Raw genomic sequence first — 27,351 nt, 5'->3', positions numbered from 1 at the left:
GGAGAGAACCAGCTGTGTGTTTGGAATGGAGTAGGCACTAGAACATATTTGCTTTATGTCTGTGTTGGCAGTTGGGGGGGCTTGTTTGGAGCACGTGTGTTTGCAATGAAGGTTGAGGAAATAGGCTGATAGTTGACTAGTAAGCCAGATGCAACCTGTTTATCCACAGATTTTTTATCTGCTGATTTGTCTCAATTCGAACTGGGTGGGAGGGACTGAAAGTCGAACACATCTTTGCCTCCTTTGCCCTGCGCTGGCCTCTTGCTAAGGCAAGCGAGCGTCTCACTGGTGTTTCCAGGCAACCCAAAAAAACTGCAAAAAGGCTCCACCTGGCACAGGCAGGGAAATAGCCCTGAAACCATGAAAGAGGTTCCCCTTGTGAAGGAACAGTAACACTCCTGGAGCCCCTGAGCCAGCCAAGGCTGAAGAGGGGAAGGGGGGCAGAAAACCTCTGTAGCCAGAGCACGTGCAGCAAGGTAGAGCGCGCTCTCTCTCTCTCTCTCTCTCTCTCTCTCTCTCTCTCTCTCTCACACACACACACACACAGGGGCAGTAGTAACAGAGGGGACTGCTTTAAAAAACCCAGGGAGTGTTTGCCCAATCCCCCCCTTCAGATTGAGATGGTGCAGGTGCTCCAGCCTACAGAAACAAAACAGCCCAGCAAGCAAGTCTTCCCAGCAAGCCAAAGCATGAGATTTAGGCTACAATCTGATCCACACTTTCCTGGGAGTAAGCCCCATTGACTAGAATGGGACTTACTTCTGAGTAGGCAGGCATAGGACTGGGCTATCAGGCTATAATCTGATCCACACTTTCCTGGGAGTAAGCTCCATTGACTACAATGGGACTTACTTCTGAGTAGGAACACATAGGACTAGACTCTTAAAAGCTCAGCATCCCACCTGTGAAAGAAGAAGGGACAGCTGGCAACGGGGAGGGCTGAGTATGGGGGAGGAGCGGAGGGGATTGATAACAGCTGCCTTAGTTTCCTTCCAGCTCCAAGTGTCAGGCTGCAGTATATTTGCATAAATCTATGGAATTTAGCACAATGTGTTTTTTCTTAATCCCGCAGGGTCACAGAACGGAACTCACGTGAATAAATAGGCTCCACCTGTACTTTCCTACATCCAGTAAATCCAGGTCCAGATACAAAGAAGCGACAAGCTGCCACTATTTAAGAATTGGGAATGTCCAGCCTTCCTTTCATCACAGAAGTTCCCCATTCCTCCACACAGCCACTCCTCTGCCCTCCAAGAAACACACTGCAAGGGCTTCAGCTGGAACCAAAAATCCTCCCTTATGTGCCCTAATTCAAACAGTTGTTCTGCACCTGTGCCTAATCAAGTACAGAAAAAAGTGCTGTTTTCCAGTAGGCATGAGGAATGCGGGGTTGTCAATAACCAGTTAAAGCTTTCATAAAGCTTCACAAGATTTATGGTTCCCTCTTCCTACCTCCCTTGCTTACCTGACAGCTTCCCCCCCCCCCCCGCAGTGCAGCTTTATAGGGAAGAGAGTAGAATGTGTTTATTCCCAGAGGGTCCTTGTGAAGGAAGGGAATGGGGCGGCACTGAGGACACCGCTTGCCAGGTAAGAGAGGAGGGGGCTGGGGAGAATGCGCCCTTAACTGATAGTTTGGATAAACAGCACGCGCTTAATTGGCATCTCTGCTTGCTTGAGGTGGTGGTTAACCAAATGGGTCACTTATCAAGTTCTGGATAACCCGGCTTTCGCTGTATTAGGTTAACACGTTTTTACCAAAAGCAAATTAGGCCAATAGGTTTAAACCGCCCAGAACAATTTAAGAAATTCAGTTCTTTAGTTGCACATACTGGGAATGGCTTAGTGCCAAATTCTATACCCAGTGACTATCTGCGCACTTATAAAGCACAAATGCTTTTCACCAGAGTCAATAACCATACTACTATACTAGCTAACCTCAATTTTAATTACATGGAAGAATACAGCAAAGAGCATCTGCAAACCTACACTGTAAGAATTTGTTTCCATTTTGGACTATTCGTATTGTTGCATTTTTCTGTCTTCTTTGACTGTCCATCGACTGAGACTTCCACATATGGGCTAGGTCCAAACCATTTGTTTTTGTTTTCTTTCAACTTTGCAGAAATAACTATTGAAAAGAAAAGACAATGAATGAGTATCTTGTTTGCTTCAGTAATATTACAATCTAGTATAGTCAATACTATTATTTAGTGTAGCAGAACTTAGAATCACCACCAAATTATGGTTCTTGTAGAGTCATAGACAGATACCTTTTTCTTCATATGGGATGATACTGAACCAAAATTTTTTTTCTTTCGACTCATTTAACAGAAAGATCAAGTATTTAAAAGTCATCACTAAAATCAAACAAATTTTCTGAATATATAACAATGTGAAAATCACAACCACTTGGAGCATATAGTAGCTTGGATCACATAGAAATAAATTCTAAACAAACATTAAGCAACTATTATTCTACAGTACTTTTTCTGTTCTAATTCCACAGAACTTTCCTCAAGCTTCTGAAAATTGCAAATTACTTTGAAGAAGATACATTCTGGCTATAGTAAATCACATCTGGAGACTAATCTGAACAAACAAACACAAAAACACAAACAGAAAACTGAATAATATGTCAATTCAGTGCACTTCTTACTCCAAATTTTACTTTACCCCAATCTGATCCGTGTATTTAGCTCCTTGTCTTCCAATAAATAAAATGTGTTTTTCTTTTAAGCTTAAAGATGTGCCTAGGATTTGTGCTAAACAGATGTGGGAAATTTACTTGGACACAAGCCCCACTTTGTTCAGTGGTACTTAAATGCGCACTTTTGCTTGTAACAGCCCAATCCTACCTAAATCCCTATGCAGTGATGCAGGGGCAACAGTGCGGGATATGCTGCATCCCATAGGGGAGCTGTGGTTGCTGAAGGTCTCCTCAGGGTAACAGGACATTTATCTGCTTGCCCCGGGTTAAGCCCCAATAGCCACAACAGGTCAACTCGGACCTGTGCCTGAGATTTCACTGGTGCAAGCCTGCAATGATCCGTACAGGCAGATCAGGCCTGGGAAAGGGGTCAGGATTTGGCATGCACCACCACAGCTGAACCTACCCCTTCCTGGGCCTGATTCATCCACCCTCGCTCCGTCTCCTCCCCACTCTGCCCTCCCTGTTCCAACTGCTGTGCTGGGCTCATCTATTCTGGCAGTGCTTAGTCACTCTGCAGGCATGCGCAGGAAGGCTCCAGTTTTCCCGCTGGTGCATCAGCTTCCTGCACTTCCAAAAGCACTTTATGGTGCTCTTGTGGCAGCCAGCACCGGCAGAACACATGTTCCGCAGGCACTGCCTTTCAATAGGATTGGGCTGTAAGACTGCTTAGTTACTGACTCCATTTCCACACAAATGCATCCTTTTGCTGTCCCATTCCTGATCATCCTTTGTTTCAGTGTCATCTGTTGCAACATGCTGTATTTTCAAAAAGCGGCAGCAGAAGCGCCACTAATAGACTAAATCAGGCTAATAAAGTTAAAGCTGCTTATTAGCATTTTACTTCAGAAGTATTAATATTGCTACACAAGCTCAATTTAGCATCAAAGGAAGTGTAAAGTCTCTCACTCCAGTTACAAAAGTGCAAAGGAAAAATCCATTTTGGTCATCCATAGCCAAGTTAGAAATATGTTGTTCAGTTTGTGGTTTAAAGGAAATAAAATTCTACAAAATAAACATTAAAATATAACAATAATATTGCTATGTTTATTATTTCAGAACATACTTTGCTCCGATTTCCTTGGGTCAGTTATTCTACTCATACATTACTGTATAAAACAAAAATGTTCATGCACAAGGATTGTCCAGAAACTCTCCTCACACATATACATTATTCTCTAGGTCTATGTCTACATCAAAGTAGTCCAGTTATTTATTTGTAGCTCACTGCTCTGTGCAAATGTTGAAAAAATTTATGGGTCCCACATTTGGCATTAAGGACTCTCATTTAGAAACCTGTGCAAAAAATAATTCCTGGTTTTGGTAAGCTCCCAACAGGTGCTATTTTGGCTTCTCATACCATGCAATTGGTGTTCTCCAACACCTCTGGCATAACACATGAATGAAGTCTGAACAACTAATGTGCCTGCATAGTCTGGATCAATTTCATGCCATTTGACAGATAACAGCCATCTCCACTCCCTTCTTACTGATCTGTTCTTTGCCAATCAAGTCTGCACTGGGTACACCAGGCAATCTCTTTACCTTTATCCCACAATTCACCAGGCCTACGTAGGTTAGTCTCACACTTTCCATTAGATCTGCCAGCCTCTAGCTGCAGGACGACTACAAGCATTTGTCTCAGTAAGGTATCAGACTAGTATTGTATCGTGACCAAAAGAGGTCTAGGGAAGATCTCTGTTCTAAAGTTACATTTGCGTGTGTGTGTCATAATAAGGCTAAAGTCTAACAAAAGCAGAATCTCTGTTATTTATTTACTAGAGATGATGGTGAAACTCATCAGGTTTAGTTTTAGAAATTACCTTCAGAGTCTGATAAGTGATGAGCCATTTTAAGGCCCCTAAATTCTTCTCCAACTCCAGTTAAAATTTGAGCCAGATAATAATTCCATCGCTTTAGGGCATCAAGGCCCTAAACAGTAATCCCATAAGGGCCTCTTCTAAATGTATGAAGTAAAGAGAAAGGTAAACCAACTGCCCTGCCCCCAAACCCCCTGATGGATAGGAAATGTCTATCCCTTTCCAGGGGACCCTTAGTGTGAGTGTATGATTTTGCTGCAACCTCCTTTTTCTCTCTCCACTCAATTTAATAAAGAGCACAATTTTTACAAGATTAAATAGAGGGAAATAGGAAGCTGTAGTCTGGAATATAGTTGTTTTTTGACCTTAGTTATCTTTTTTATCATGCTGTTAGCCACCTGAGGTCTTTCGGAAAAGAGGCATGATACAAATATTTTGAAATAAAACACAGACACACACACACACACACACACACTCCCCAATGAGACAGTCATGTGCTTTGCAGGTAGCTCTGTTTATATTGTGAGCCAATTTCACAGAAGAGGGAGGGGCGAGTTTGCCTATTACACACAGAAGTGCCAAATCTAAACAAAAACAAAAAAGTTTTAAAGACATTGAAAGGACTTTAAAGAAAGTAATCTTTTAAAAAAAATCCTGTCTTTAAGACGTTAAGTCCTATAAACTCTGTCATTCCCAATCAACTGAGCTTTAGCCTCTCTAGTCACAAGGCAGGTAGGTCAAAAAAAGACGGGAAAAACAGTTTCTTTTTAGAAGTCACCAGTATACACAAGTATCTATATCTACTCCACTTTCTTCACAGAAGTTTCAAGCTTGTCATCCCCTTTAGAAAAAAATGAGAATTAGGGTAATAAATCCTTAAGGCCTTGGCCAATTCCCTAGTCAAGCAACTTCAAAAATGGAGTATAAACAGGGTGGCCTTTGTTATTTGCGGGGCTTCCATTCCCAGAATCCATGAATTTGGGCACTCCAAACCTCTGACCCCAACCGAAGCTATGCTCCGGTCAGGTCTAGAGGCACTTCTGAGCCAAAAAGCACAATGTCCAGTTTTTGGCTCAGTCAGGGAGGTCCATATACAGCTCCAGTCAAGTTAGAAGGGATACATGTAGCCCACCCTGCAGGTTCAGAACCTGTGGATATTCAAATCAACATGTACCAAATCCATGGATAAAGGAGCCAGTTGTATATTGCTATTCTGCACATTAATACTCTGCAATTTCATTCAAAACACAAGGAACAAACAAGAGCAATAAAAGCTCAGTGCAAAAGAGCCCTTACAAAGCACTCTAAAACTCACAAAATACTAAAGAGGTTATATCGCTAAACACTGATTTCATATGAACAGATTGAAATTTTATACTGACATGATACAATAAGACACATATCTCTATTGCAATTTATCCTGCGTTTCCTTTACAATAAAAAGACCCAAGGTAGGTAACAGCAAAACAAAATAAAACCAAAATGCATAATATACAAAATTATACAACAAAACAAAAAATAATGAAGCAGCAAACAACATAATTCTTGGCAATGAAGATTGCCTTAAGCCCCTGACAGAAAGGCAACAGAGAAGGTTCTGTTCTTAATTCAATAATTACAAAAATGGTTAAACACAGCACTTGCATAAATGAACCATTATTTATTCATTACAAAGAATAAATAAATATGTTGCAATTGTCAACAGACACTAAGACATGCTGGAAAACTTGCAGAAGTTGAAGAACTTGTTGGATGATGAAGGCAGTTAATACTATTAAAAGCCCTTTTAACAGGCTGGTAATCATTCCATTTCAATAAAAAATATCTCCTGCAGATATTGTGTTGCAAAACGAACAAAAACATTTTAAAATCATAAGGTTTCAAATTCTCACAGCTCCCCAGGTACATAACAATAAAATGGGTCACATCCTAAGGTGCTTCTACCCTACACAAAAGAAGTTGTGTTTACTCCAAAAGAAGAGGGGCCGTTCTCAACCATTTCCCCTTCCTTCTGCAGCCCCTTCAGTATCTTCTCTGGAATTATTGAGGGTCCACTCACCCTCAGGAGCAGATAGCCTCCAGAACAGGGAAGGAGACATCAACAAAAATTGCACTGCCCCCCTTGTGCAAACACTTGGGATACAACCCAGTATGTTCTAGATAACTTCAATATAAGATTTATCATTATGCACAGGAGGGAATTGTATACTGCCTCTTGCAAGTATGCTAGTATGCATTAATGCTTTTTGGCAATCAAACTTAGTTACCATTAGTTAATTGCCAACGTATTGTCAAAGACTGAAAACCTGATACTTCTCACAAGCTGTTTTTATGATTGCTACACTTGGTTTTGTTGCTTATGTCCTTGGTTTATTTTAATTGCTGCCGCGGTGTTTTCATTGCAAGCCACTTGAGTCCCTGAAAGGATGACAGCAGAATTTAAAACAGTTTTTAAAATAGTAATTCACGCTCTTTACTGTTCATTTATGTAAGTGTATAGTTTAATCTTTAACATAACTAGATATTGAGATTACGACTTGGGTCTTCTTTGTGTCAACATAAAATTTAATCCCAACATTTTCATATAAAATAGTTAATTTATATATGTAAAGCCTTCAGTCTGATTTCTTTATAATTGTGCACTTTAAACTTAGACAGCATTTTTGTGGCACAGCTGAGAGAGTACTGAGAGAGTACTGATTGCTTATGTGTCCAATGAAGAATTTTAGGTTTATTTTTATGTTATTTATGTAGATGGACTAGACCAGAGCGCTGAAGGATGTAAGTTCTCCTCAAAATTTTAATTTTTAAAAACCAGCCACAAAACCCACTTTCGGGGATGCCATTTCGTCAAATCATCCCCCTCAATCTTGATGTGGTTCCTTTTCTCTGCTCAAATTACCATTGCCTTGTGTGTGGGACTGAGCATGGCACTTCCTGCTTGGACAGAGGAGAGGAGCTCATTTTTTCAGGGCTTTGCTTTGGGGAACCCACTTTCCTAAGTTGAAGAATGCAGAACACATGGACAAAAAGTCCCCTGTGGAAGTATGGGTGGGGAATCATAGTAGAACAGAGGTTCCCAAACTGTGGGTCAGGACCCACTGGTGAGTTGCAACCTGAATTTTGGTGGGTTGAACAGCAGGCAAGCAAAGCTTCCAATGAAAACACCAGTGATGGTAGGATCAGATAACTAACTGCCTCAAGACTTTTCAAAAAATAGATAGCTGCTAACTGCCCTCCAAACGGCGCCTGCAGTTTATAAGCATTTGCAAATATAGGGAAATGAATGTTGGAGCATCTTTTTTCTGGATATTATTACGTGTAGATAAATAAAAAAAATTATTTCTTTCTAGATTTTTTTTAAAGTCTCGAAAACTTTGGTGAGTCCCAACAGAATGTCATTTTAAAAAGTGGGTCCCGGTGCTAAGATTTTGGGAACCACTGCAGAGGAATATATGCCCAAGCCAGGAAAGTATCCTGTCCTGAGAAGGGCCAAGCCTCAGGGGAAACTCTGTTCCCTTTTCGGGGGGGAGGGGGAAGTGCTGCTGGGATTTCTGCAGATGTAGGTAGTCTGCCGATGGATTACTGGCAGCATGGGAGAAGGGAGTGGTACAGCTTGTGCCATGAAGAAAGCCCTGGACTGCAGTGAACACATGGTTACAAATCTCACGCAAACTGAAACCTACACTTGTGACTCATGGATTCCCACAGAATAACTGTAATTTTGATTTGGGCCTTATGCTCCCGTTTACTCAACATATTTTTGTTTGTTTGTGGTTAACTCCATCCCAAACTACACAATTTCATTCCTCTCAACACACTTTGGTCTTGTTCACATGGTGCAGTAGTTCCTAACCCTGAGCCACAATTTTGCATGTGGCTTTGCTCCCACTTTCTTCAATAAGAGGAACTGGGATCTTCCTAAAATAAAAATTCCACAAGCCCAAATTCTGCTCACTCCCTGCTCCAACTCACAAACTGGAGCATTTATCAGCAGCCCACTCTTCAAACTAACCCAACCTAATATCAATTTGGCATGAGCATAATGTTTATTTAATTCAACATAAAGTCAACGACCATCTAATGCTCTCATTAAAATTAATATCCAGAATAAAACTGTCTCCTATTTTTAAAATGTACTGAATAGTTTTCCCCCCAACTAGCTGACTGAAGATCAATTCATGACTTTGCGAATTGAGTCACAAGTAACAAACAGCAAAAATCAGCAAAAATCTTATCAGTAAAAAATAGTTAAGGAGCTAGTGATACATTCTTCCAATCTGATAGTTGACTCCTATCTTTACACTTTATTGCACTGTTAGGCACGAAGCTATATTAATGTACATCTCCTGATCAAAGTTACACCTACTTCTAGAAGGGTGCACAATTCAAATCTCTGAGAACTAGTTCTCCAGTTTTTACCAAGTCAAGAGGGTCATATCACAAATGAAATTATGGGAAAGTACCTATCTTTCAATTTGTTTTCTTTTTAACCTATTCTCCATAGCAAACTCTCTCCTTCCACTGCTACACCGCAGTCTCCATCAACCCCATCTCAGTTTAACCCTCCTTCCTTCAATCACCATCCCATGGCACACTTTTTACTTGCCCCCCCCCCACTTAGACCTCATACTTGACAGATTGCTCTTTTTCTTTTCTCTTCAGAAAAGAGAGACCACCACATCCCCTGCCCCATCTCCTAGTTCTCCACTTTTTCTTCCTTAACTGCCCTTTTTTGCTCTGGTTCTGTCCCTCCACCCTGCCCCAATATCCATTCCTCTTTGCCAAGTTCAGAGGAAATAGCCCTAAGGTAGGCTGTGAGGCACGGAAGTTTACAACAGGCCAGAAAAGTTGATCTGAACTCCATCACAGGCCTTTAAATTCAGAGAATCCACTAGTGAACCCATGAGCTTTGGAGGATATGGGATGTTCACACAAGGACGTGAGAAAGTGACACAAAAAATTAGTAATTCTGTAATTTACACAGCAAACTAATAATTGGCCTGAAATGAGTCCACAGACCTGTTCTAGACACTTACCAGTGATCTGAAGCTGTGATTTCATAGTTAGGCCACTGACAGACTCTGATCTTGACCCATTACCAGCCATACCACAGGAAGGGTCATGAACCTGAATGGAAGGGAAAAAAAATATTCATTCTTGTTTTAAAGACAAAAATTAAGATCAGCACTGAATGCCTTATAATACCACACCACACCATTCAAACGTGGTATATTATTATTGAGCATTTTTATACTGCCATTCAATTTTAAAAAGTTCATCACACAGTTTACAGAACAAAAGAAGGCAAGCCTTCTGGGACAACCTTACATCAGTAAGAGATCTTACAAGGTTTATGTTTGCTTTGGACAGAATTATGCTCTTCTTAAAGGATCAGGCTTAAAGTATCATACTTCCATACTTCCATACCCAGCTTTGCTCCTGGATATGCAGGTGAAAGGTGTTGCACCCTCCCCACCCATCATCCCATTTCCCAGGTTTTTTAAACACGTTTTTAATTAAAAGGAAACCACTACTTAGTTTTTTTTAAATTAAACCCACCAATTAAAATATTCATTATAAGATGTGCATATTCCACAGACATGTTGTGAGTAAAAGTACCATAAAAACAGGGAAGCCAGAAAATTCCTGAATGTAGCTGTGAAACAGAAGTTTCATAATAAGCAAAGTGTTTCATAACACAGGTCCATCCTTCTCATCCACAGTTTGACCATCTGCAAATTTGACTCAATGCGAACGGCCACCACAGATCAGAAGGACCCTGTTGATTGGGGGGGGGGGAAATACCCTTTAAAATTGCAGTTTTAAAACTTTATAAAGCAGTAGGAAAGCAATCTTCAGTAACTAGAATGGCTATTTTCGAGTCATGCTGAAGCAAGCGACCCCCTTCCTTGGCCATCCCAGAGTGTAACACAGAAGAGTTTAATCATTTCCTGTTGCATTTACAGCATGCCAGGACCAAGGGAGGGAGTGGCTTGCCTTGGAGAGATCTGGAAATAGCCATTCTAATCACTGAAGACTGCCTGCCTGCTGCTCTATAAAGGTTAAAAAAAAAGTGGTTTCTAAATCGCAGATATGATGCATTTTTTTGCAAATATGATTATCCATGGTTTTTGGCATCTGCAGAGGTTCCGGGAAAGAAACCCCATAGCTATACACAAACAAATCGCTATCTAACAACATTTGGCAGGGATGGTTCCAATATGTCACATGGTAGGAATAACTGGTTTTGCAGATCACTTGAACTAGCATATCTGATTCTAGATGGGGACTTTCCCATATTAGGATAAAACATGTATAAAAAGGTAAAGGTTTCGCCTTCACAGTCGTGCCTGACTCTAGAGGGTGGTGCTCATCTCCTGCCTCGAAGCCGAAGGAGCCAGCGTAGTCCAAAGACATCTTCCATGATCACGTGGCCAGTATGTCTAAATGTTGAAGCGCATGGAACGCTGTTACCTTCCCACCCTTTACATGCTTTTGAACTGCTAAGTTGGCAGGAGCTGAGGCAAATAATAGGCACTCACCCTGTTCTGCAGCACCAGGATCTCAAACTCCTGGGCTGCTGACCTTTCAGCCAAAAGGCCAGTGTCTTTAACCATTCAGCCACCACACCTCTCAAACATGTGCACTTTCCCTAAAATTTGAACGGGCCCCAAACGAGTGGGAAGGCTGATGCAATCAAAGAGCTGGGCCCAGAAAATGGTCTGGAAGAACCTGAAGCTACAGCAATATTACTGATGTATGGATTCCGACAGAAACCTGGACCCAAGACTATTGGGAGTCCTAAATAAATCAGGTATATAAGTGCAAAGTTCAAGATGACATCAAATTCTTCTCCACTTTCACATTTAACAGATTTCTTACAATCTCAAAAAAACAACAACAAAAAAAAAACACACCAGTTCTTGTAATGGACCTTGACATTTTTAAGTTAGCATGCTAGAATCAATAGAGACCCAGTACATCCAAGCAGTTAGGAAAATTAATAATTCAAATATCTGCCTGAGTGATGTCAGTGGTGGTTTTCTTCTTCCTGGAAATCTTTAACTATGGGAAGTATTATCTGTGGCCAAGAACCTTTTAGGATCTAGCATATTAATGGTATGCTACTCTTGGGGAAGGGCAAAAGCTCAGTGGCAGAGAGCCTGCTTGTCATGCAGATGACTCCATATTCAATTGCGGGTGTATAGGTCAGATAGGGCTGGGAAAGACACCAGCCTGAAACCCCACAGAGCCACTGCCAAACAGAGTAGACAACACAGAGCTAGAAGGACCAATGGTTTCATTTCCATATGGGTCTCTCATGCAGGAATCTTTTTTTACTAGAAACAGCAAAAGAAGTAGTGGTCAATATTCATTTTTAGTAGTAAGATTCAATCAGGATAACTACTATCTAACTAGCAGTAAATTCAGCACATCAATCTTCTTTCAGATTAACCATGTAGCATTAGCACAGTGTGCTGAAAGGACACACAGACCCATTCTCCTGAATCAGTTTAAGGATACTGCATTTTTTTTTTTTTGGTTAGTTTTAAAATACTGCCTGCCAGAAGTGCAAGACATCAAAATTTTCAATTATTTATGATGTGAGTCCCCAAAGCTTATACCCCATGGTGGTCATTAAAAGTCACTGTGTGCGAGAAACAATGTCATTTCATGTACTCATAGAAGGCAATGCTTCAAATGAGCATCACAGAACTTTTCCTAAGTTGAAATATTTGATTAAGCAAGGTTTCCAATAAACAATTATTATTCTGCAGTATTAAGCAACCCAAACGTATACTCAAATCTGCAGCATTATTATTTTTTTTTACACAATCTGGGAGAAATGTCACAGCTACAACATTGGTTTAGAATTCAAAACAATCTTGAACCCAGAAACATCTCACAAACTTCTGATGCCAAAAAAGAAAATTAATGAAAACAATGAGCTGTTTCCGAGTTGACTGTAATGCTGGCGGGAAAGATTTTAAGTAAAAAATTATATTGCTGATGATAGCCCATTTTTAGACTCATCAGCAAAAGTACTTCTCTCAAGTTCATTCTGGAACTTGAACATTAACCATGCGTGCAATTTTGAAGTCCTTTGCTTAGCAAGGTGCAGAGGGCTAAGGAGAGATAACCATGTCAAAGACAAAAGAAATTAAACACTCTTAGTTTAGAGACAAGTTATAAATATTTTTCAAACATGCAAAATGCTTTTATAAGCAGGCTGTTTATAAGACGTTTATCTCCCCTAGTGGCAATGTTCATGGAAAACCAATTAGCTGGCTTAAACTGGGAGATTAAGGTTAAATTGAAAAAAGATTTTCTAGCCAAACAGGTAAGCAGCAAACAGATCAAAGGATGTTCACCTATTTTTAAGCGTACTGTACTAAATAAATCAAAATATGTAACAAATGCCTATCTCAAATACCTCATTCTTTCATAGTTTTTTCCAATTTTAATATTCTAGGCTTCATTTTATGTAGACTACTAGGGGAGTAAGGAATGAACTGACAGCCATACATGCATTTAGTTAGTAGAAAGTACTAAAAGAACACCCATCTTGTTGGCAACCTTCAGTCTCGAAAGACTATGGAATCGCACTCTGAATGGTGGTTCTGGAACAGTGTCTAGCGTGACTGAAAAGGCCGATTCGGGTGTGACAATCCCTTCCACACTGGGAACAAGTGTAGTCTGTCCCTGGTGTGGCTCCCTGGCTATGGGCCTTCCTTCTTTGCCTCTCTGTCTCAGTCTGTTGGCCAAGTGTCTCTTCAAACTGGGAGAGGCCATGCTGCACAGCCTGCCTCCAAGCAGGATGCTCACATACTAAGGTCTCCCATCTGTTGAGGTCCAATCCTAAGGCCTTCAGATCCCTCTTGCAGATGTCCTTGTATCGCAGCTGTGGTCTACCTGTAGGGTGCTTTCCCTGCACAAGTCACCATAGAGGAGACCCTTTGGGATCCGGCCATCGTCCATTCTCACAACATGACCAAGCCAATGCAGGCATCTCTGTTTCAGCAGTGTATACATGCTAGGGATTCCAGCTCGTTCCAGGACTGTGTTGTTTGGAACTTTGTCCTGCCAGGTGATACCGAGGCTGAGTCGGAGGCAGCGCATGTGAAAAGCATTCAGCTTCCTTTCCTGTCGTGTGCGACGAGTCCATGACTCACTCACTGCAGTACAGAAGTGTACTCAAGATGCAAGCTCTGTAGACCTGGATCTTGGTATGTTCCGTCAGCTTCTTGTTGGGCCAAACTGTCTTTGTGAGTCTGGAAAACGTGGTAGCTGCTTTACCAATGTGTTTGTTTAGCTCAGTATCGAGAGAGAGTGTGTTGGAGATCGTTGAGCCAAGGTACACAAAGTCATGGACAACCTCCAGTTCAGGCGCAGAGATTGCAATGCAGGCAATGGCAGCTCATTTCACCATTGACCATAGTGCCCTTTGGGGTTGGCTGGTTGAGTTGGAGATTGGGGGCACCACTTTATGGTGGTTCCATTCCTTCTTGGCTTTACAGTTTGAAGTACCCCACCCCACCAGTCCTGAAAGTCAGAAGTCCCACTGGATCAGCACCTGATGCCATATGAGCTGCTCCAGCTGAAAGCGTGCACAGAAGCACTTTAGGCACATGCAACGGGTCTTTGACATTTAAGCATCATGATGCTGCAATCCAAACAAACAATGTGTAGGAAAGAAGGAACCATGCACAGAGTGGAGCTCTGCTTGATGTTGGCACTACAGTGGTTTGCACGGTCAAAGCGGCAAGCTACTTTTGGAAGCAGCTTGCCAGTTCAGAAGTGGGAAATACTGCGGCACCAACATCATATAGGAGGCTGCCTTCCACCATTTGTTCATCTAAAGCACTTTAGAATCCCTGGCAGTGGTTCTTCAGGGTTTCAGAAAGGAATTTTTCCCTACTTTACCTAGAGATGCCAGGGACTGAACCTGGGACCCTCTGCATGTAAAGCAGCTGCTCTGCCACTTTTCCAAATATCTAAGCAAGCTGTATCACATGACCAGCTCAACATCTACGTATTGCTTCTTCTAACAAGTCAGTTTGAATACCTGTTAGAAGAAGCAAAACATAGACATAGAGTTTCTGTTTAAACGGTTCAGTTTGAACAAGCTTTTAGGCTGGAAGCTTGACATGTCTAAATATAACATGTTCCCACCTACCTGAAGACAACAGGAGAATGCAAAGAGCTAATACTGTATGTCGATTTCAACTGCAATACATGAAATTCTTAACTAATTGCATCGCCTGCAGGGGCAATTGTTGTACTGTTTAAACAGAAGCCAAAAGCTCAGCAAGGAAGCAAACTACTTGCTACCAAAGCATCAGATACAAGTCTAGCAAATGGATAAAAACTATCAATACTGAATATGATGGGCATGCTACATTGGGTGATAATTCTCACCCCTACTCAAGGGTCAAGGTAGGGTTAACATCAGTAGAGGTTTTTTTCCCCCCTTAGTAGTCAAACATGTTCAAATTCTTCAACCTGAGGTTTTTGTATAGATTCTATTTTAGGTTTTTTCTAGGGCTCAACAGACAATCTGTACTTTGATCTGGCACTTGTGTCTATTTGCAGAAAAATTAGCAGTTTTATTAATTTGCCAAAGGAGGGTAACAGGAATATAGAAGTGAAAACTTGAGCTAAAAATAGGCTGGCTGTTACCTATCAGTAGAAGGCTTATTCCCCCCTTTAAAAACACATAAAAACAAAACAAAAAACACACTGCCGTTTTATGTTTAAAATATCCACTTTGGTGTTTAAGATATTCTCCAGAAAAAATAATTATTTTTCCAGTTAGAAATAATACTGTGATTGCATCTGCTGATACTATACAACCTACCTATTATACTTTTAAAGCAGTGATTTTCAAAGTGGGCGCTAGCGCCCCCAGGGGGCGTTGGAAAGATCCAAGGGGACGTTGAAAGTAAAATGGGCGTTGGGGGGCGATAGGGACAAAGTGGGCGATAGGGGGGCAGTGACAGGTCAGGCCAGGTGAAAAACGCTGGCCGCCACCAAAAAAAGGGGTTCCAGGCGGCCAGCGTTTGAATTTGGCACGCTTTGTCCTTGCGCGCCTCTGATTTGTTTTTCTCTGCCTGGAGTCAATGAGCGGGAGAAGGAGGCTCCTCCCCCCTCACCGCTCAGACCGCTCCAGACTTCTGAGGCAACAGCCTCGTGAGTGCTCTTCCCCTGTGCCGCTTTGCCGCCTGCCTCCCTGCTTGTGTGGCCACAGCCTCAACGCTGGTCGTGGTGCCTGCCTGCTGCCTGTGTGGCCACAGCTGCATGCCTGTGCCGTGTGCCTGCCATCGCCACCACAGCCTCTACAGCGGCGTTGTGCTGCCTGCCTGCCTGCCTGCCTGGGACCAACACAGCTCAGCAGCAGCCTTCTCCATTGATATCCAGGTAAAAGAGGAGAAGGAAGTATAAGTGTGCAGTCCTGAGGCTGTCTACTCAGAAGTAAGTTCCATTATATTCAATGGGACGTACTCCCAAGAAAGTGTCTTAAGGATTGCAGCCTCAATACATTACGTTAAAAACATTACTCATCCTACTTGTGTCTACTCATAAGTAAGGTCCATTACTCAGTTGGGCTCGCCCCCAGTCCAGCAATCTCCCCCTCCCAACCCCCCCCTGCACCTGCAGCCTCTATCTCCCAGTCTGAGCCCCATCCCAGTTGTGTCTACTCAGAAGTAAGCCCCCTGAAATGAAGTGGCTTGGATTGCAGCCTAACTAGTCTTGCCCCCCCAACCCCTCTGGACCTGCCTGCACTGCCCCAAAGAAAATCCCGTCATGCATGCACCCCCCCGCCCCAAGCTAAAAAATATATGCAATATATTTATACATATTTATTTATAAATTTATACATATACAAGATGGTTGATGCTGGATGCAAAAAGGTTGGTTGCAAAGTTTGCTGCAAGTAGTGGTGTGTGATTTGCACAGGTGTTTCTTGACTTGGCCTGCTGGAGACTTCTGCAGACTCTGCAGAGAAGGTTGGTTGCAAAGTTTGCTGCAAATAGTGAGTGCGTGCTTTGCAAAGAATTTGCATATTCTTGTTCCAGAATAAAATATGGCTTTTTAAAAATGTTATTTATTAAAAATGTTAAATGTTATATATTTAACTTCAAATACTGTTTACTAGATTTATTTGTCAAATACATATGCTTTTTTTATAGTGTTGTATTACTTGTTTTGAATTTGCAGTAGACTATTAAGCAAAGAGGTGGGGGGCGCTAGGAATTTTTCCTGGGCCTCAAGGGGGCGTTAGCCCGAAAAAGTTTGGGAACCACTGTTTTAAAGTGTTTAAAATTAATAAGAATGAGAACTTGGAATTAAAACACATAACACCGCTTTCTGCCTTTCAAATAATGAAATCTGCAAAAAAACACACAAACCCAAAACAACATTTTCAAACATCCCTACCGATCAGTCTGCAGGCCCTTGCTAGCTACTGGCGAAGTTTGTATCTTAGATCAATGGTTCTCACACATTTAGCATTGGAACCCACTTTTTAGAATGAGAATCTTGTCGGGACCCACCAGAAGTGATGTTTTGACCAGAAGTGACCAGATCATCAAGCAGGAACATTTTTAACAATCTTACCCACACTTACCCAGGAGTAAGTCCCATTTACTATCATTGTTAAGAGAATATACGTAGTAGTTTGTTAAAAGTACAGCTCTGTAACATTTCCCGAAATGCAGTCACATCTCATGGTAGCATCAAATCTGAGATATTAAAAAGAAAATATTGAAATGAATGGGGACCCACCAAAAATTGGCTCATGACCCACCTAGTGAGTCCCGACCCACAGTTTGAGAAACACTGTCTTAGACGCTTACAGACAAGAGCCCTGGCTTCAGTTTATTGAATTAATTCCCTGTAAGCATTGCCCGAGTTGCTGTGATGTAATGGAGCATTCATTAACAATTTAAACTGCTAAGAGGTAAACTGTCAGCACAAGGGGCCAAGGCCAGAAGAGACTGTGAATGGTTGGTGGAAAGGGGTGTGAAGGAGCACAAAGGCTAAATTTCCACTGTGCCCTTTGTTCCCTCAGAGGTGTCTGTGGCACCTGAGTAGTTAGTTGCTGTTCATGACAGTGCCTGGTATGCTAACATAGGACAAATCTGAGTTAAGAAGTCCATTCAAAAAACTTGACTTTTCGCAATTCTGCAACTTAACCCCTATGTGTGAAGCTCTGTACGCTGCTAGAGATCTTAACAGGGCTCTACTTTGGGCACATATTTTTTTACTACTAGGGATCTTACTACACTACTAGAGGTGAAGAAACTGTGAATAAGGCACATAATGAGCAATAATTGTGACAACCTAAAGCTGCAGTACTATACAGACTAACCTGGGAATGCATCCCATTGAAGTCAAGGGCATTTATCTTTGAATTCACATTATAGGCTATGCTGTAATTTCATTATACACAGAGTATGCATGAGTTACATATTTTTCTTTAAATTGAATATGCTTTTTTGATTACCAGTTGCTTTATTTATGACCATCACTCAAGTTTTGAGTTCTCACTGATATGCATTTTTAGGATTTGGTTATCTTATTTGTGAATTGTGTAATAAAATTAAAAACAGATAAAAAGTCATCACCACCACCAATGCTAGACCACACTACTTGATGAAGCATGCGACTCCTTAGCATTCCCTCTATTGTTTTTGCTTGCACATGAAAAATGAAAAAACTGGCACATCATTAACTTATGTTTATGTTTTCATAATTGTATATTCCCAGGCATAATGCGATACAGGATATGTAATGTACCTAGTTGCCCTGGGTCATAAGAATTTTAAATTATGGTTTTATTAGGTTATCAATTTTAGTTTTTTTTACATTTTATTGTTTTAACATTTTTGTTGATTGCTTTGTGGATCCACAGATTGAAAGACAGGGTAAAGTATTTGATCAAAAATTATTTGTAATTTTTTTCAAACCCTGGGGACAGAAGAGAATTGCATCCTTAACAGGTAATGCAACACAGATCCTAGTGTGAGGGCATACGAACTGGCCCAAATATGCCAAATTCATATACGCTGTACTATTATACAAGTCTATTCCATTCATGCATTTCTCTCTTATTAAATGGAGAAAATCGGCACAATCCTAAGCCCTTATGTCAGCACTTTCCAGCACTGACATAAGGGAAATGCAGCTCTGAGGTAAGGGAACAAACATTCCCTTACTTTGAGGAGGCCTCTGTGAGTGACACCCAAGTGCAGGATGCAGCACATGTCCCATTGGCACCACTATGCCAGTGCTGGAAAGCACTGACATAAGGGGTTAGGATTGCGCCCAAAGTCACTTTCCTAAAATGTTCTCAAATTTTCCTCCCATCTGTGATCCTGCAATGACATAATAACAGCCCCACTGGATCAGGCCATAGGCCCATCAAGTCCAGCTTCCTGTATCTCACAGCGGCCCACCAAATGCCCCACAGAACACACCAGATAACAAGAGACCTGCCTTGCATCTGGCATTTTGACATAGCCCATTTCTAAAATCAGGAGATTGCACATACACATCATGGCTTGTAACCCGTAATGGATTTTCCTCCAGAAACTTGTCCAATCCCCTTTTAAAGGCATCCAGGCCAGATGCCGTCACCACACCCTGTGGCAAGGAGTTCAACAGACAAACCACATGCCGAGTAAAGAAATATTTTCTTTTGTCTGTCCTAACTCTCCCAAAACTCAGTTTTAGTGGATGTCCCCTGGTTTTGCTGTTATATGAGAGTGTAAAGAGCATCTCTCTATCCACTTTATCCTTCCCATGCATAATTTTGTATGTCTCAATCATGTCTCTCCTTAGGCGTCTCTTTTCTAGGCTGAAGAGGCCCAAACACCATAGCCTTTGCTCATAAGGAAGGTGCCCCAGCCCAGTAATCATCTTAGTCACTCTCTTTTGCACCTTTTCCATTTCAACTATATCCTTTTTGAGATGTGGCGACCAGAATATTCAAACACCTAAAATTAGTACTATGTCATAGATCAGCCATTCCCAAAAAACATGTCAGGGCCTCACTTGTCCATCATAAGAAATTAATTGAAGGCTATGAGGCTGAAATGCTCACCCACAGGGGAGATAGCTGCTGCACCTCTGTATGATTTACTGTTGGAATTTTGCTTCTTTCCAATCAGCCTCTGCTGGGACAGGTAATTTTACTACATCTCAATATCAAGCATGAATGGATCATCCACTGCCTCCTGATAACAGTGTCTCCTGGGCAGGAGGTCTGGTCTAGAGCAGGGGTGTCCAAAGTTTTTGGCAGGAGGGCCACATCATCTCTCTGGCACTGTGTCGGGGGGCCGGGGGAAAAAAGAATTAATTTACATTTAAAATTTGAATAAATTTACATAAGTTTGCATAAATGAATATATTAAAGATGAACTTATATGAATGAATGAAGGTCTTGCAATAGCTCAAGACCTATAAAAGGCCTTGCACAAAGCAAGGCTAGCCTTTCCTTTGCTGCCGCTACTGCATCACAGGCATGAAACAGCAAGCTGTGCAGGGAGTCCTCATCCCACAGCTCACGTGAGAAGTCAAACAGTCACTCTCACACTGAAAACAGTTGCGTGGGGCCAGTGTGGGCTCCAACAAATCTCCAGAGGGCCAGTGGCTCATTGGAGACTGGGGGCTCCCTGAGGGCCGCACTGAAAGTCCTTGAGGGCCGCAAGTGGCCCCAGGGCCGGGGTTTGGGCACCCCTGGTCTAGAGGGTAGAGCCTCCTGTTATCTTTGCCTGAACATAACATCCAAAGGTGGTGAGACCTTGAAGCAGCTGACAAGCCCAGCCAAGTTATTCCACCTGCTCTTTGGTGTGAGCGTCTTGGTTGCCCTCCATGTGAGAGATGAAGGAGCTGCTTGTCAGCTTGCATGGGAGGAAACTGGAGGCCAGAATGTGATACCATGTTGGCATCCTTCAGTCTCGGAAGACTATGGTATAGTCTGAATAGTGTTCTGGAACAGTGTCCTCTCCAGTGCGCGAAGCCTGGGTAAAGTAGATATGGAGGATAGACTGTTACCCATGCAGCAAATCCCCCCTCTCCACGTCGCTGAAATGGTCCAATGGAAAGGCAGAAGCCAATACTGTTGGTTCCAGCGGCGTCGCAGGAGTTGCCAGAACGTGACTGTGTTCAGCCATGAACTGCCTCAGGGACTCCGGCTCCGGATTTTGCCTCGAGGTTGACTCCTGAAGACTTTTCCATAACTGGATGTAGCCACAAGGCAGTAGAGGTTTGGGATCAGAGTTTTCCTTCTCTTAGATGAGCTGCCTTCCCAGGCTAATGAGTCCCATCTACCCGGTGGCTGTTTAGTCGCCTCTTATGACAAGTACAGCCAAACTGAGGGCCTATTCTTATCCCCAGCCCCCAGGGGAGATGTGATACCAGATCAGAAAGATCCATCTGAAATGTTGTGGTTCTTGAAAGATAGAACCTTTCTTCAATTGTAAAAATCCCTACAGGGATCTAGAACAGCCTGCCTATGTAAACCGCCTTAAAGTCTGAGGAGAAATCTGACAACCAAGAAAGGCGGTATATAAATACCTGTATTATTATAATATTATTATTAACAGAATTTTTTGCCCCTCAAAGGGTATTTCTGCAAGAATCACTGTTTGTGAGTTTGCCTCCAATTAATAAAAGGCATTCACCTTAAAACAGATGCATAGGGGTGGTATTCTCTATGGGGAGGTGCTTCTTACATATCCTAATTTGAATTAAGAGTGGAACATGCCTCCAGTGCAAAAAATGTGTTTCAGCTATGAGAAGTTTGACACAGTCTTTATAGTCCAGAATGAGACAACATTTTTGGAAATATTGTATTTTCTAAAACCCCTTTCATTCGGCCTTGGAAGCTTCTGTACCTTTTCTCTCAACTTGTCCTGATGAACTATCCTGACTCACAAGACCGGAAAGAACCTGAAAATCTTCTAGTTCAAGCTTGTGCTCGCATGGCAGTACTAACAGCCTGCAGCCTCGAAGAGGTCAAGAGAGCTCTTATTTGCAAGAGACCTCTTATTTGCAACACTTATACTGAAAGCACCAACAACACTGAAACAAATATCACAAGCAACCAGCAAGCCCTGGGTTCCTATCTTTATGAATATGTTCTCCATATTTGACGTAAGCAAAAACAGGTACTGTACTTAGAGTGCCTTGTAATTACAAGTCCATTTCACATTCTGCGGGTCCGTAATGAGTACAAAGATACAAATTTGGCAATGATTTCAATGCCCTGGACAAGTTCCTAGTGACAAAGCCTATCATCATAACTGGCAGCTCCTGTGGCAGTTTCAGAAGCAGGGCTAAATAATTTACTGAACAAAGTAATCCTCTGTCTATGAGAGGAGATCCAAACTATTGCACAAGGTTTTACTTATGATAAAACCAACCTAAGTATCTCAAACATACAGATTCCTCTTTCTAACTGTACCTTTAAAATTGACAAGTTTTAGGAAGATGTAGCCAGTACACTTTTTGATCATAATCTTTTCAGCACAGTATTTTCCACAATGAGCACTTCTCATGCTCCAGACACCACCTTAAATATTAGCAAGTAAATTCAACATTCTAAATTGTCAGCTCATTTCGCCATTCAGAAGACTGCAACTGAAGAAAAAATCCACAATTTGAACACTTATTCCCCAAAATCATTCTGTTTTCCACTCATCACAACTTAGTCAGAAAAACAATCAACTCATAGTAGCAAATTTTAGTTTTCAGGTATTGAAAAATTTTACTTTTTTACAGCAAGTCACAAAGTGTCAGAGGACCAGACCAGAGAACAAGCTGCATATTCTTGAAGTCTCCAATCATATAATGAAACATTTCCAAGCTCAATGAAGAAGTCCAAGGAAACTGCTAATCCAAGATGTCAATACTACCTAATTTATTCTGTGTATCCTATTTTCAGGAACAACAGAACCATTATGCAACATGTTTATTTCACAAGCTACATATGAACTAAGACCCATTTAAAGTCTGCTACATTTTCATTTTATTTGTAACCTGTATAGTCATACTCAGAGACACTTGATGGATCACTCCATTTCCATGGCCAACATCAATCAACTTATTTGGGGTCACCACTGCCACCCTAAGTAAAATCAGGTAAGCAGCAAGTCCAGTTTTGCTAAGGGAAACCTTTGCAGATAGTTTCCCACAGCCTGGTCTATGCTCTGAACCATTTTCAGCAATTTTCTTTACTCATGCTCTGCTGCTATTACCACTACCTCTCCCACACATATATTCCACCACAATAATGTTATCCTACCACAATAATGTTATCCTATCAATCCCTGTGCTCCTAGAGGGCAGAGAAAAAGCAAGAACTGGAAACCACCAGTAACACTACAACAACAGCTGTTTTCTACCTCTCACGCTATCTACAAAAGGAAAGATGGTTAAAAAGCACTGACTTGTGGAGGATGCAGCCCCACCCAGTGCAGCTTCCACAAAGAGGGCTGCACTCTGCAAGTTATAGTCAGACCAGTCTTCTTTCCAGTCATATCTCAGTCTAAGCCAAGGATGCCCAAACTCCAGCCCTGGGGCCACTTGTGGCCCCCGAGGCCTCTCAATGCGGCCCTCAGAGAGCCCCCAGTCTCCAATGAACCTCTGGCCCTCCAGAGATTTGTTGGAGCCCACACTGGCCCAACACAACTGCTCTCAGCTTGAGGGTGACTGTATGACCTCTCATGTGAGCTGTGGGATGAGGGCTCCCTCCACTGCTTGCTGTTTTACATCTGTGATGCAGTAGTGGCAGAAAAGGAAAGGCCAGCCTTGCTTTGTGCAAGGCCTTTTATAGGTCTTGAGCTATTGCAAGACCTTCATTCATTCATATAAGTTCATCTTTAATATATTCATTTATGTAAACATGTAAATTTATTCAAATTTTGGACGTAAATTAATTCTTTTTTCCCCCGGCCCCCGACACAGTGTCAGAGAGATGATGTGGCCCTCCTGCCAAAAACTTTGGACACCCCTGGTCTAAGCTATGCATCTGGATGGCTGTTATTGGAAGGCACTGCAGCATCCAGACCTCTAACACACTTCAGTGTTCTAAAGGCAGAATGCCTTTCCCATTCTGTGATAAAATAATTGATATTTAAAGGAATATTAAGGAGCAACAACTGCAGTAATCTAGTCACTGCACTAGGCTTTCCAAGTGAGGGCAACAGATATGTAAACATAAAATGATATTGCAGGGGATTAATATTGTCAATATACACAACAATTAGTTTGAAAAAATCTTATGATGTATCGAATTTTACATCTCTAAAAAGGCAGTTTAAATTCTTGAAGTCTGTAATCATAAGCAAACACAAAGAAGTTTCAGTTCCAACTTATGGAACATTGCTATAGGCAAGATTTTAGGACAGACTCCAGATTTTCAGCATTTAACAAACACTTTTAATTGCAATCTGAAAATTAAGAAAATGTCTGCAATTGAGGAAGCACAGATGTGCCAGATCAACACTCAGGAGCTTTTTCAAAAGCCACACACGCACATGCCATTGGATTGTACCTAATTAACATATATATACAGCCAACATAGGCTAAGTTACTTTTAAAGTAAGGTTTTTCAGACACTTTTGACTGCAATACTCCTATTTTAATAAACTTCTGTTCATACTTCACAAAACTCTGCATGCACACTTAGTGGAAATTGACCAGCAAGTTGGCTCCTTACTCTTGGTATGATAGTACTGATTGATTATGAAAGCACTTCCCACAACAGGCATTGACATCACTTGGTTTCTTGCTCTGCCCAGTAGGTTTGCTCACTTCTAACATTCATGGCTCCTACTCCCCAATGGTCAATTGTTCCCGCCTGATGACCACTTATAAGCTTTTGAAAATTTGGAAAAATCCTTTTGAATAGCCAGTTTCAGAGTTCAAGCATAATACTACTTGAAAAATAGTAATTTTAGAATTGGATCTTTAAGAACTGTAGTCAGAGCCACTCAGTCTTCTTAATACAACTGGCAATAGCCTCTTATTCAAATATGTTATCAATATCCCTACTGCAGAATTCAATGTCTACATGCAGAGACCAAAGGCACAAAAATAAAGGAATTTTTTAAAGGAAGAGAGGCACAGAAAAGTAATATAGGCAAGAACATCTCCAGCAACCCTGTGTTCTCAAGACCACCATGTCAAGCTAGCTGCCATTATACTGCTGGGTAATATCCCCATCAATGAGAGAAACATACATGCAGTGGCATATCTAGGATGTGACAAGTGGGAATATCTGCCCTGCATGCCACTTGAAGGGGCACCACTTACCCATATTCTACCGATGGTGTGTTTCTGCATCACAACCAGTGGTGCATTTTTGCACCAGTTTCAGAGGACCTCCAAAAAGAAGTAAATGAACACTATTTTTCATTTCTTTTTTTAGAGGGACTTAACATCTGTGGATTTTTGCATAAATTCACTTGTTCGGACAGGGCTGGTTTCCCAGCCCACGATCCCTTCTTTGTGTAGCCTGCTGAATAAATTCACTTGGTGGGATGGACAGGGCTGACTTTCCACCACATGATCTCACCTTCTGTTTGGGCAGGGGCACAATTTCATTGCTTGCCATTGGTGCCATTTTCCCTAGATACACCAGTGCATACATGCACTATTGTCAGCCTTTGAGGGCAGGGATGTTGAGCTCAAAGAGCCTGGACATAACCCCTCCACATCACCTGAGGGGCAGAATGGGATCTGCATCCCTCCGCTGTGAAAAAAGGAAGGGGAAGGGTAGTGGGAAAAAGTGAGATGAGACAAAGAAGAGAAACTGAGAAAAATGTGCTCTTTGGCACATTTTGTCCAAGTCTAATCCTTCACTCCTATAGCCATTCCGGGGACAGGTTCACACCCTTTTTCTACCACCACTGCTGCAATCGTGTCACCTCCACAAATGTTTCAGAAATCAATATCACCTTCCCTCCTCAACCAAGGCAGACGCAAGGAGGGCGAGGTAATAGAGAAAAAGGAGGACATTCCTCCTCTCTTCACTCACAATTTTTGCAGGTTGCCATTTGTTAGTTAATAATTCTCAACATTTGCCTGCACCAAAATACAAGTGTGGAAACACTACAGGTAAAGGTTCTGGGCCAAGGTATCAGAGACATCTCAGCTACCCATGTATCAATCACCTACAGCATCATGAAAGTATGCTGTATTTAGCCAACAATGCATGAAAATCTAAGTTTAGTGACCTAAGCTCTTATAGGTAACAGGAAGTGATTGCTACAACAATGAAAGTTGTGCACTGGTATGCATAGTTTCTCCTTGTCAAATGCATGTAATTCAAAACTTGTTACAATTCATGTCACAGCTAGGCTTTATTGCAGAGTTGCCAACCTTGTATCATGAAAGGGTCGAATACCATTTATGGTGCATGCTGAGGGCCAGAAGTGACGTCATTAAGCAGGAAGTTATGTCATTAAGCAGATGATGGCCAGAAATAAGTACTTTTGTTCACACGTAGCAACTCATTAGCTGCAAACAACAGAAGATAAAATGTGCAAACCTTGATCATATTTTCAGGATATGAGAGAACCCAATATGTTAATCTGGCCTGCATGCCTTACGTTAGACACTCCTACTTCACTGTGTGCTGCACTCTAACATAATGTTTCATGACCTTCTAAATTCTGAGGCTATTTAGACAATTGTTCCCAAACAGTCTGCAAAACTCAGCTATTCCTTGAAAGGTCAACAAAAGTTAAAGGTCCTGTTAAGATTTTAATTTTTTCTTCAGCTATATGCCCCTACATTACATTTTGCCAAATAAGCCCATTTTGGTCCTCATAAAAGAGGTCAGATACAATAGCCCACGTAACTCAGCATTGTACCGAGTCAGTGAGATCTTTCCTTCTAAGTGTTGTTGACTGGAGATGCTGGGAACAGAACTTGAAGCTGAATATATTACAAAGTATGAACTTTATGAAGTTATGGCTCCTCCCCAAGTGTACAGTGAACTACTGTAGAAAGTTATGCCTGGAATTTCTCTGCTGAGGAGTTTAAATGCAAAACACAAGATGTTTGCAAGAGATTTAAAAGTGTTTTTGTAGTGCAGAAACACTGTAAGCATGGAGAGTTCGGCTTGTAACGTTGCAGAGCAAAACACTTCAACATGAAATGAGCAATTGCTCAAATGTATGGTTTTGCAATAATGCACATTTCATTTCTATGAATCTGACTGGCTGCTTATTTGAGAGAGATGAAAAAAGTACTTCTTGACACAACGCATGTATACAATTAACACAGAATTTGCAGACACAAGATGTGGTGATGGCCACTGGCTTTAAAAGGAGATTAGACACATTCATGAAGGGTAGATCATCATACCGAAATGGAACCTCCATTATTCCAAAGTATATTCCTTCTGAATGTAGTTGCAGGCGGACAACTCCTTCAAACCCTTCTCATAAGTTTTCCTGAAGCATACAGCTTGTCAATCTCTCTGGAGTCCAATCTCTCCAGAGTGCATGGAGGCTGCTTAAAACAACAATAATAGAGGCCCAGCAGAGGTGTATACCACAAAGAAAGAAGGGCTCCACTAAATCCAAGAGGGTGCCCGCATGGCTAACGAGTCAAGTTAGAGAAGCTGTAAAGGGCAAGGAAGCTTCCTTCCATAAATGGAAGTCTTGCCCTAATGAGGAGAATAAAAAGGAACATAAACTGTGGCAAAAGAAATGTAAGAGGGTGATACGGGAGACTATGAGGAACGCATGACCAGCAACATTAAGGGGAATAATAAAAGCTTCTTCAAATATGTTAGAAGCAGGA

General features: G+C 41.6%; 1 protein-coding gene across 3 annotated transcripts in view; it reads right to left on the bottom strand.

Moving 5' to 3' along the window:
• ITCH (itchy E3 ubiquitin protein ligase) overlaps positions 1–27,351 on the bottom strand; it is a 73,450-nt gene that overhangs the window by 35,437 nt on the left and 10,662 nt on the right. For 2 of the 3 annotated variants that reach the window (XM_066623185.1, XM_066623184.1), the window contains exons 2-3: positions 9,567–9,657; positions 1,987–2,128 (exon numbers count right to left, since the gene is read on the bottom strand). In XM_066623185.1, coding sequence (XP_066479282.1) covers positions 1,987–2,128; positions 9,567–9,636 — 212 coding nt within the window. In that variant the 5' untranslated portion in view covers positions 9,637–9,657. Of the gene's footprint in view, positions 1–1,986; positions 2,129–9,566; positions 9,658–17,158; positions 17,211–27,351 lie in introns of those variants that run through there. The other variant, XM_066623183.1, reaches the window with a different exon arrangement.

The sequence above is a fragment of the Tiliqua scincoides genome, chromosome 4 (assembly GCF_035046505.1).
Source record: "Tiliqua scincoides isolate rTilSci1 chromosome 4, rTilSci1.hap2, whole genome shotgun sequence".
Classification (NCBI taxonomy): Eukaryota; Metazoa; Chordata; class Lepidosauria; order Squamata; family Scincidae; genus Tiliqua; species Tiliqua scincoides.
This window is presented reverse-complemented; position numbering and strand designations above follow the sequence as displayed.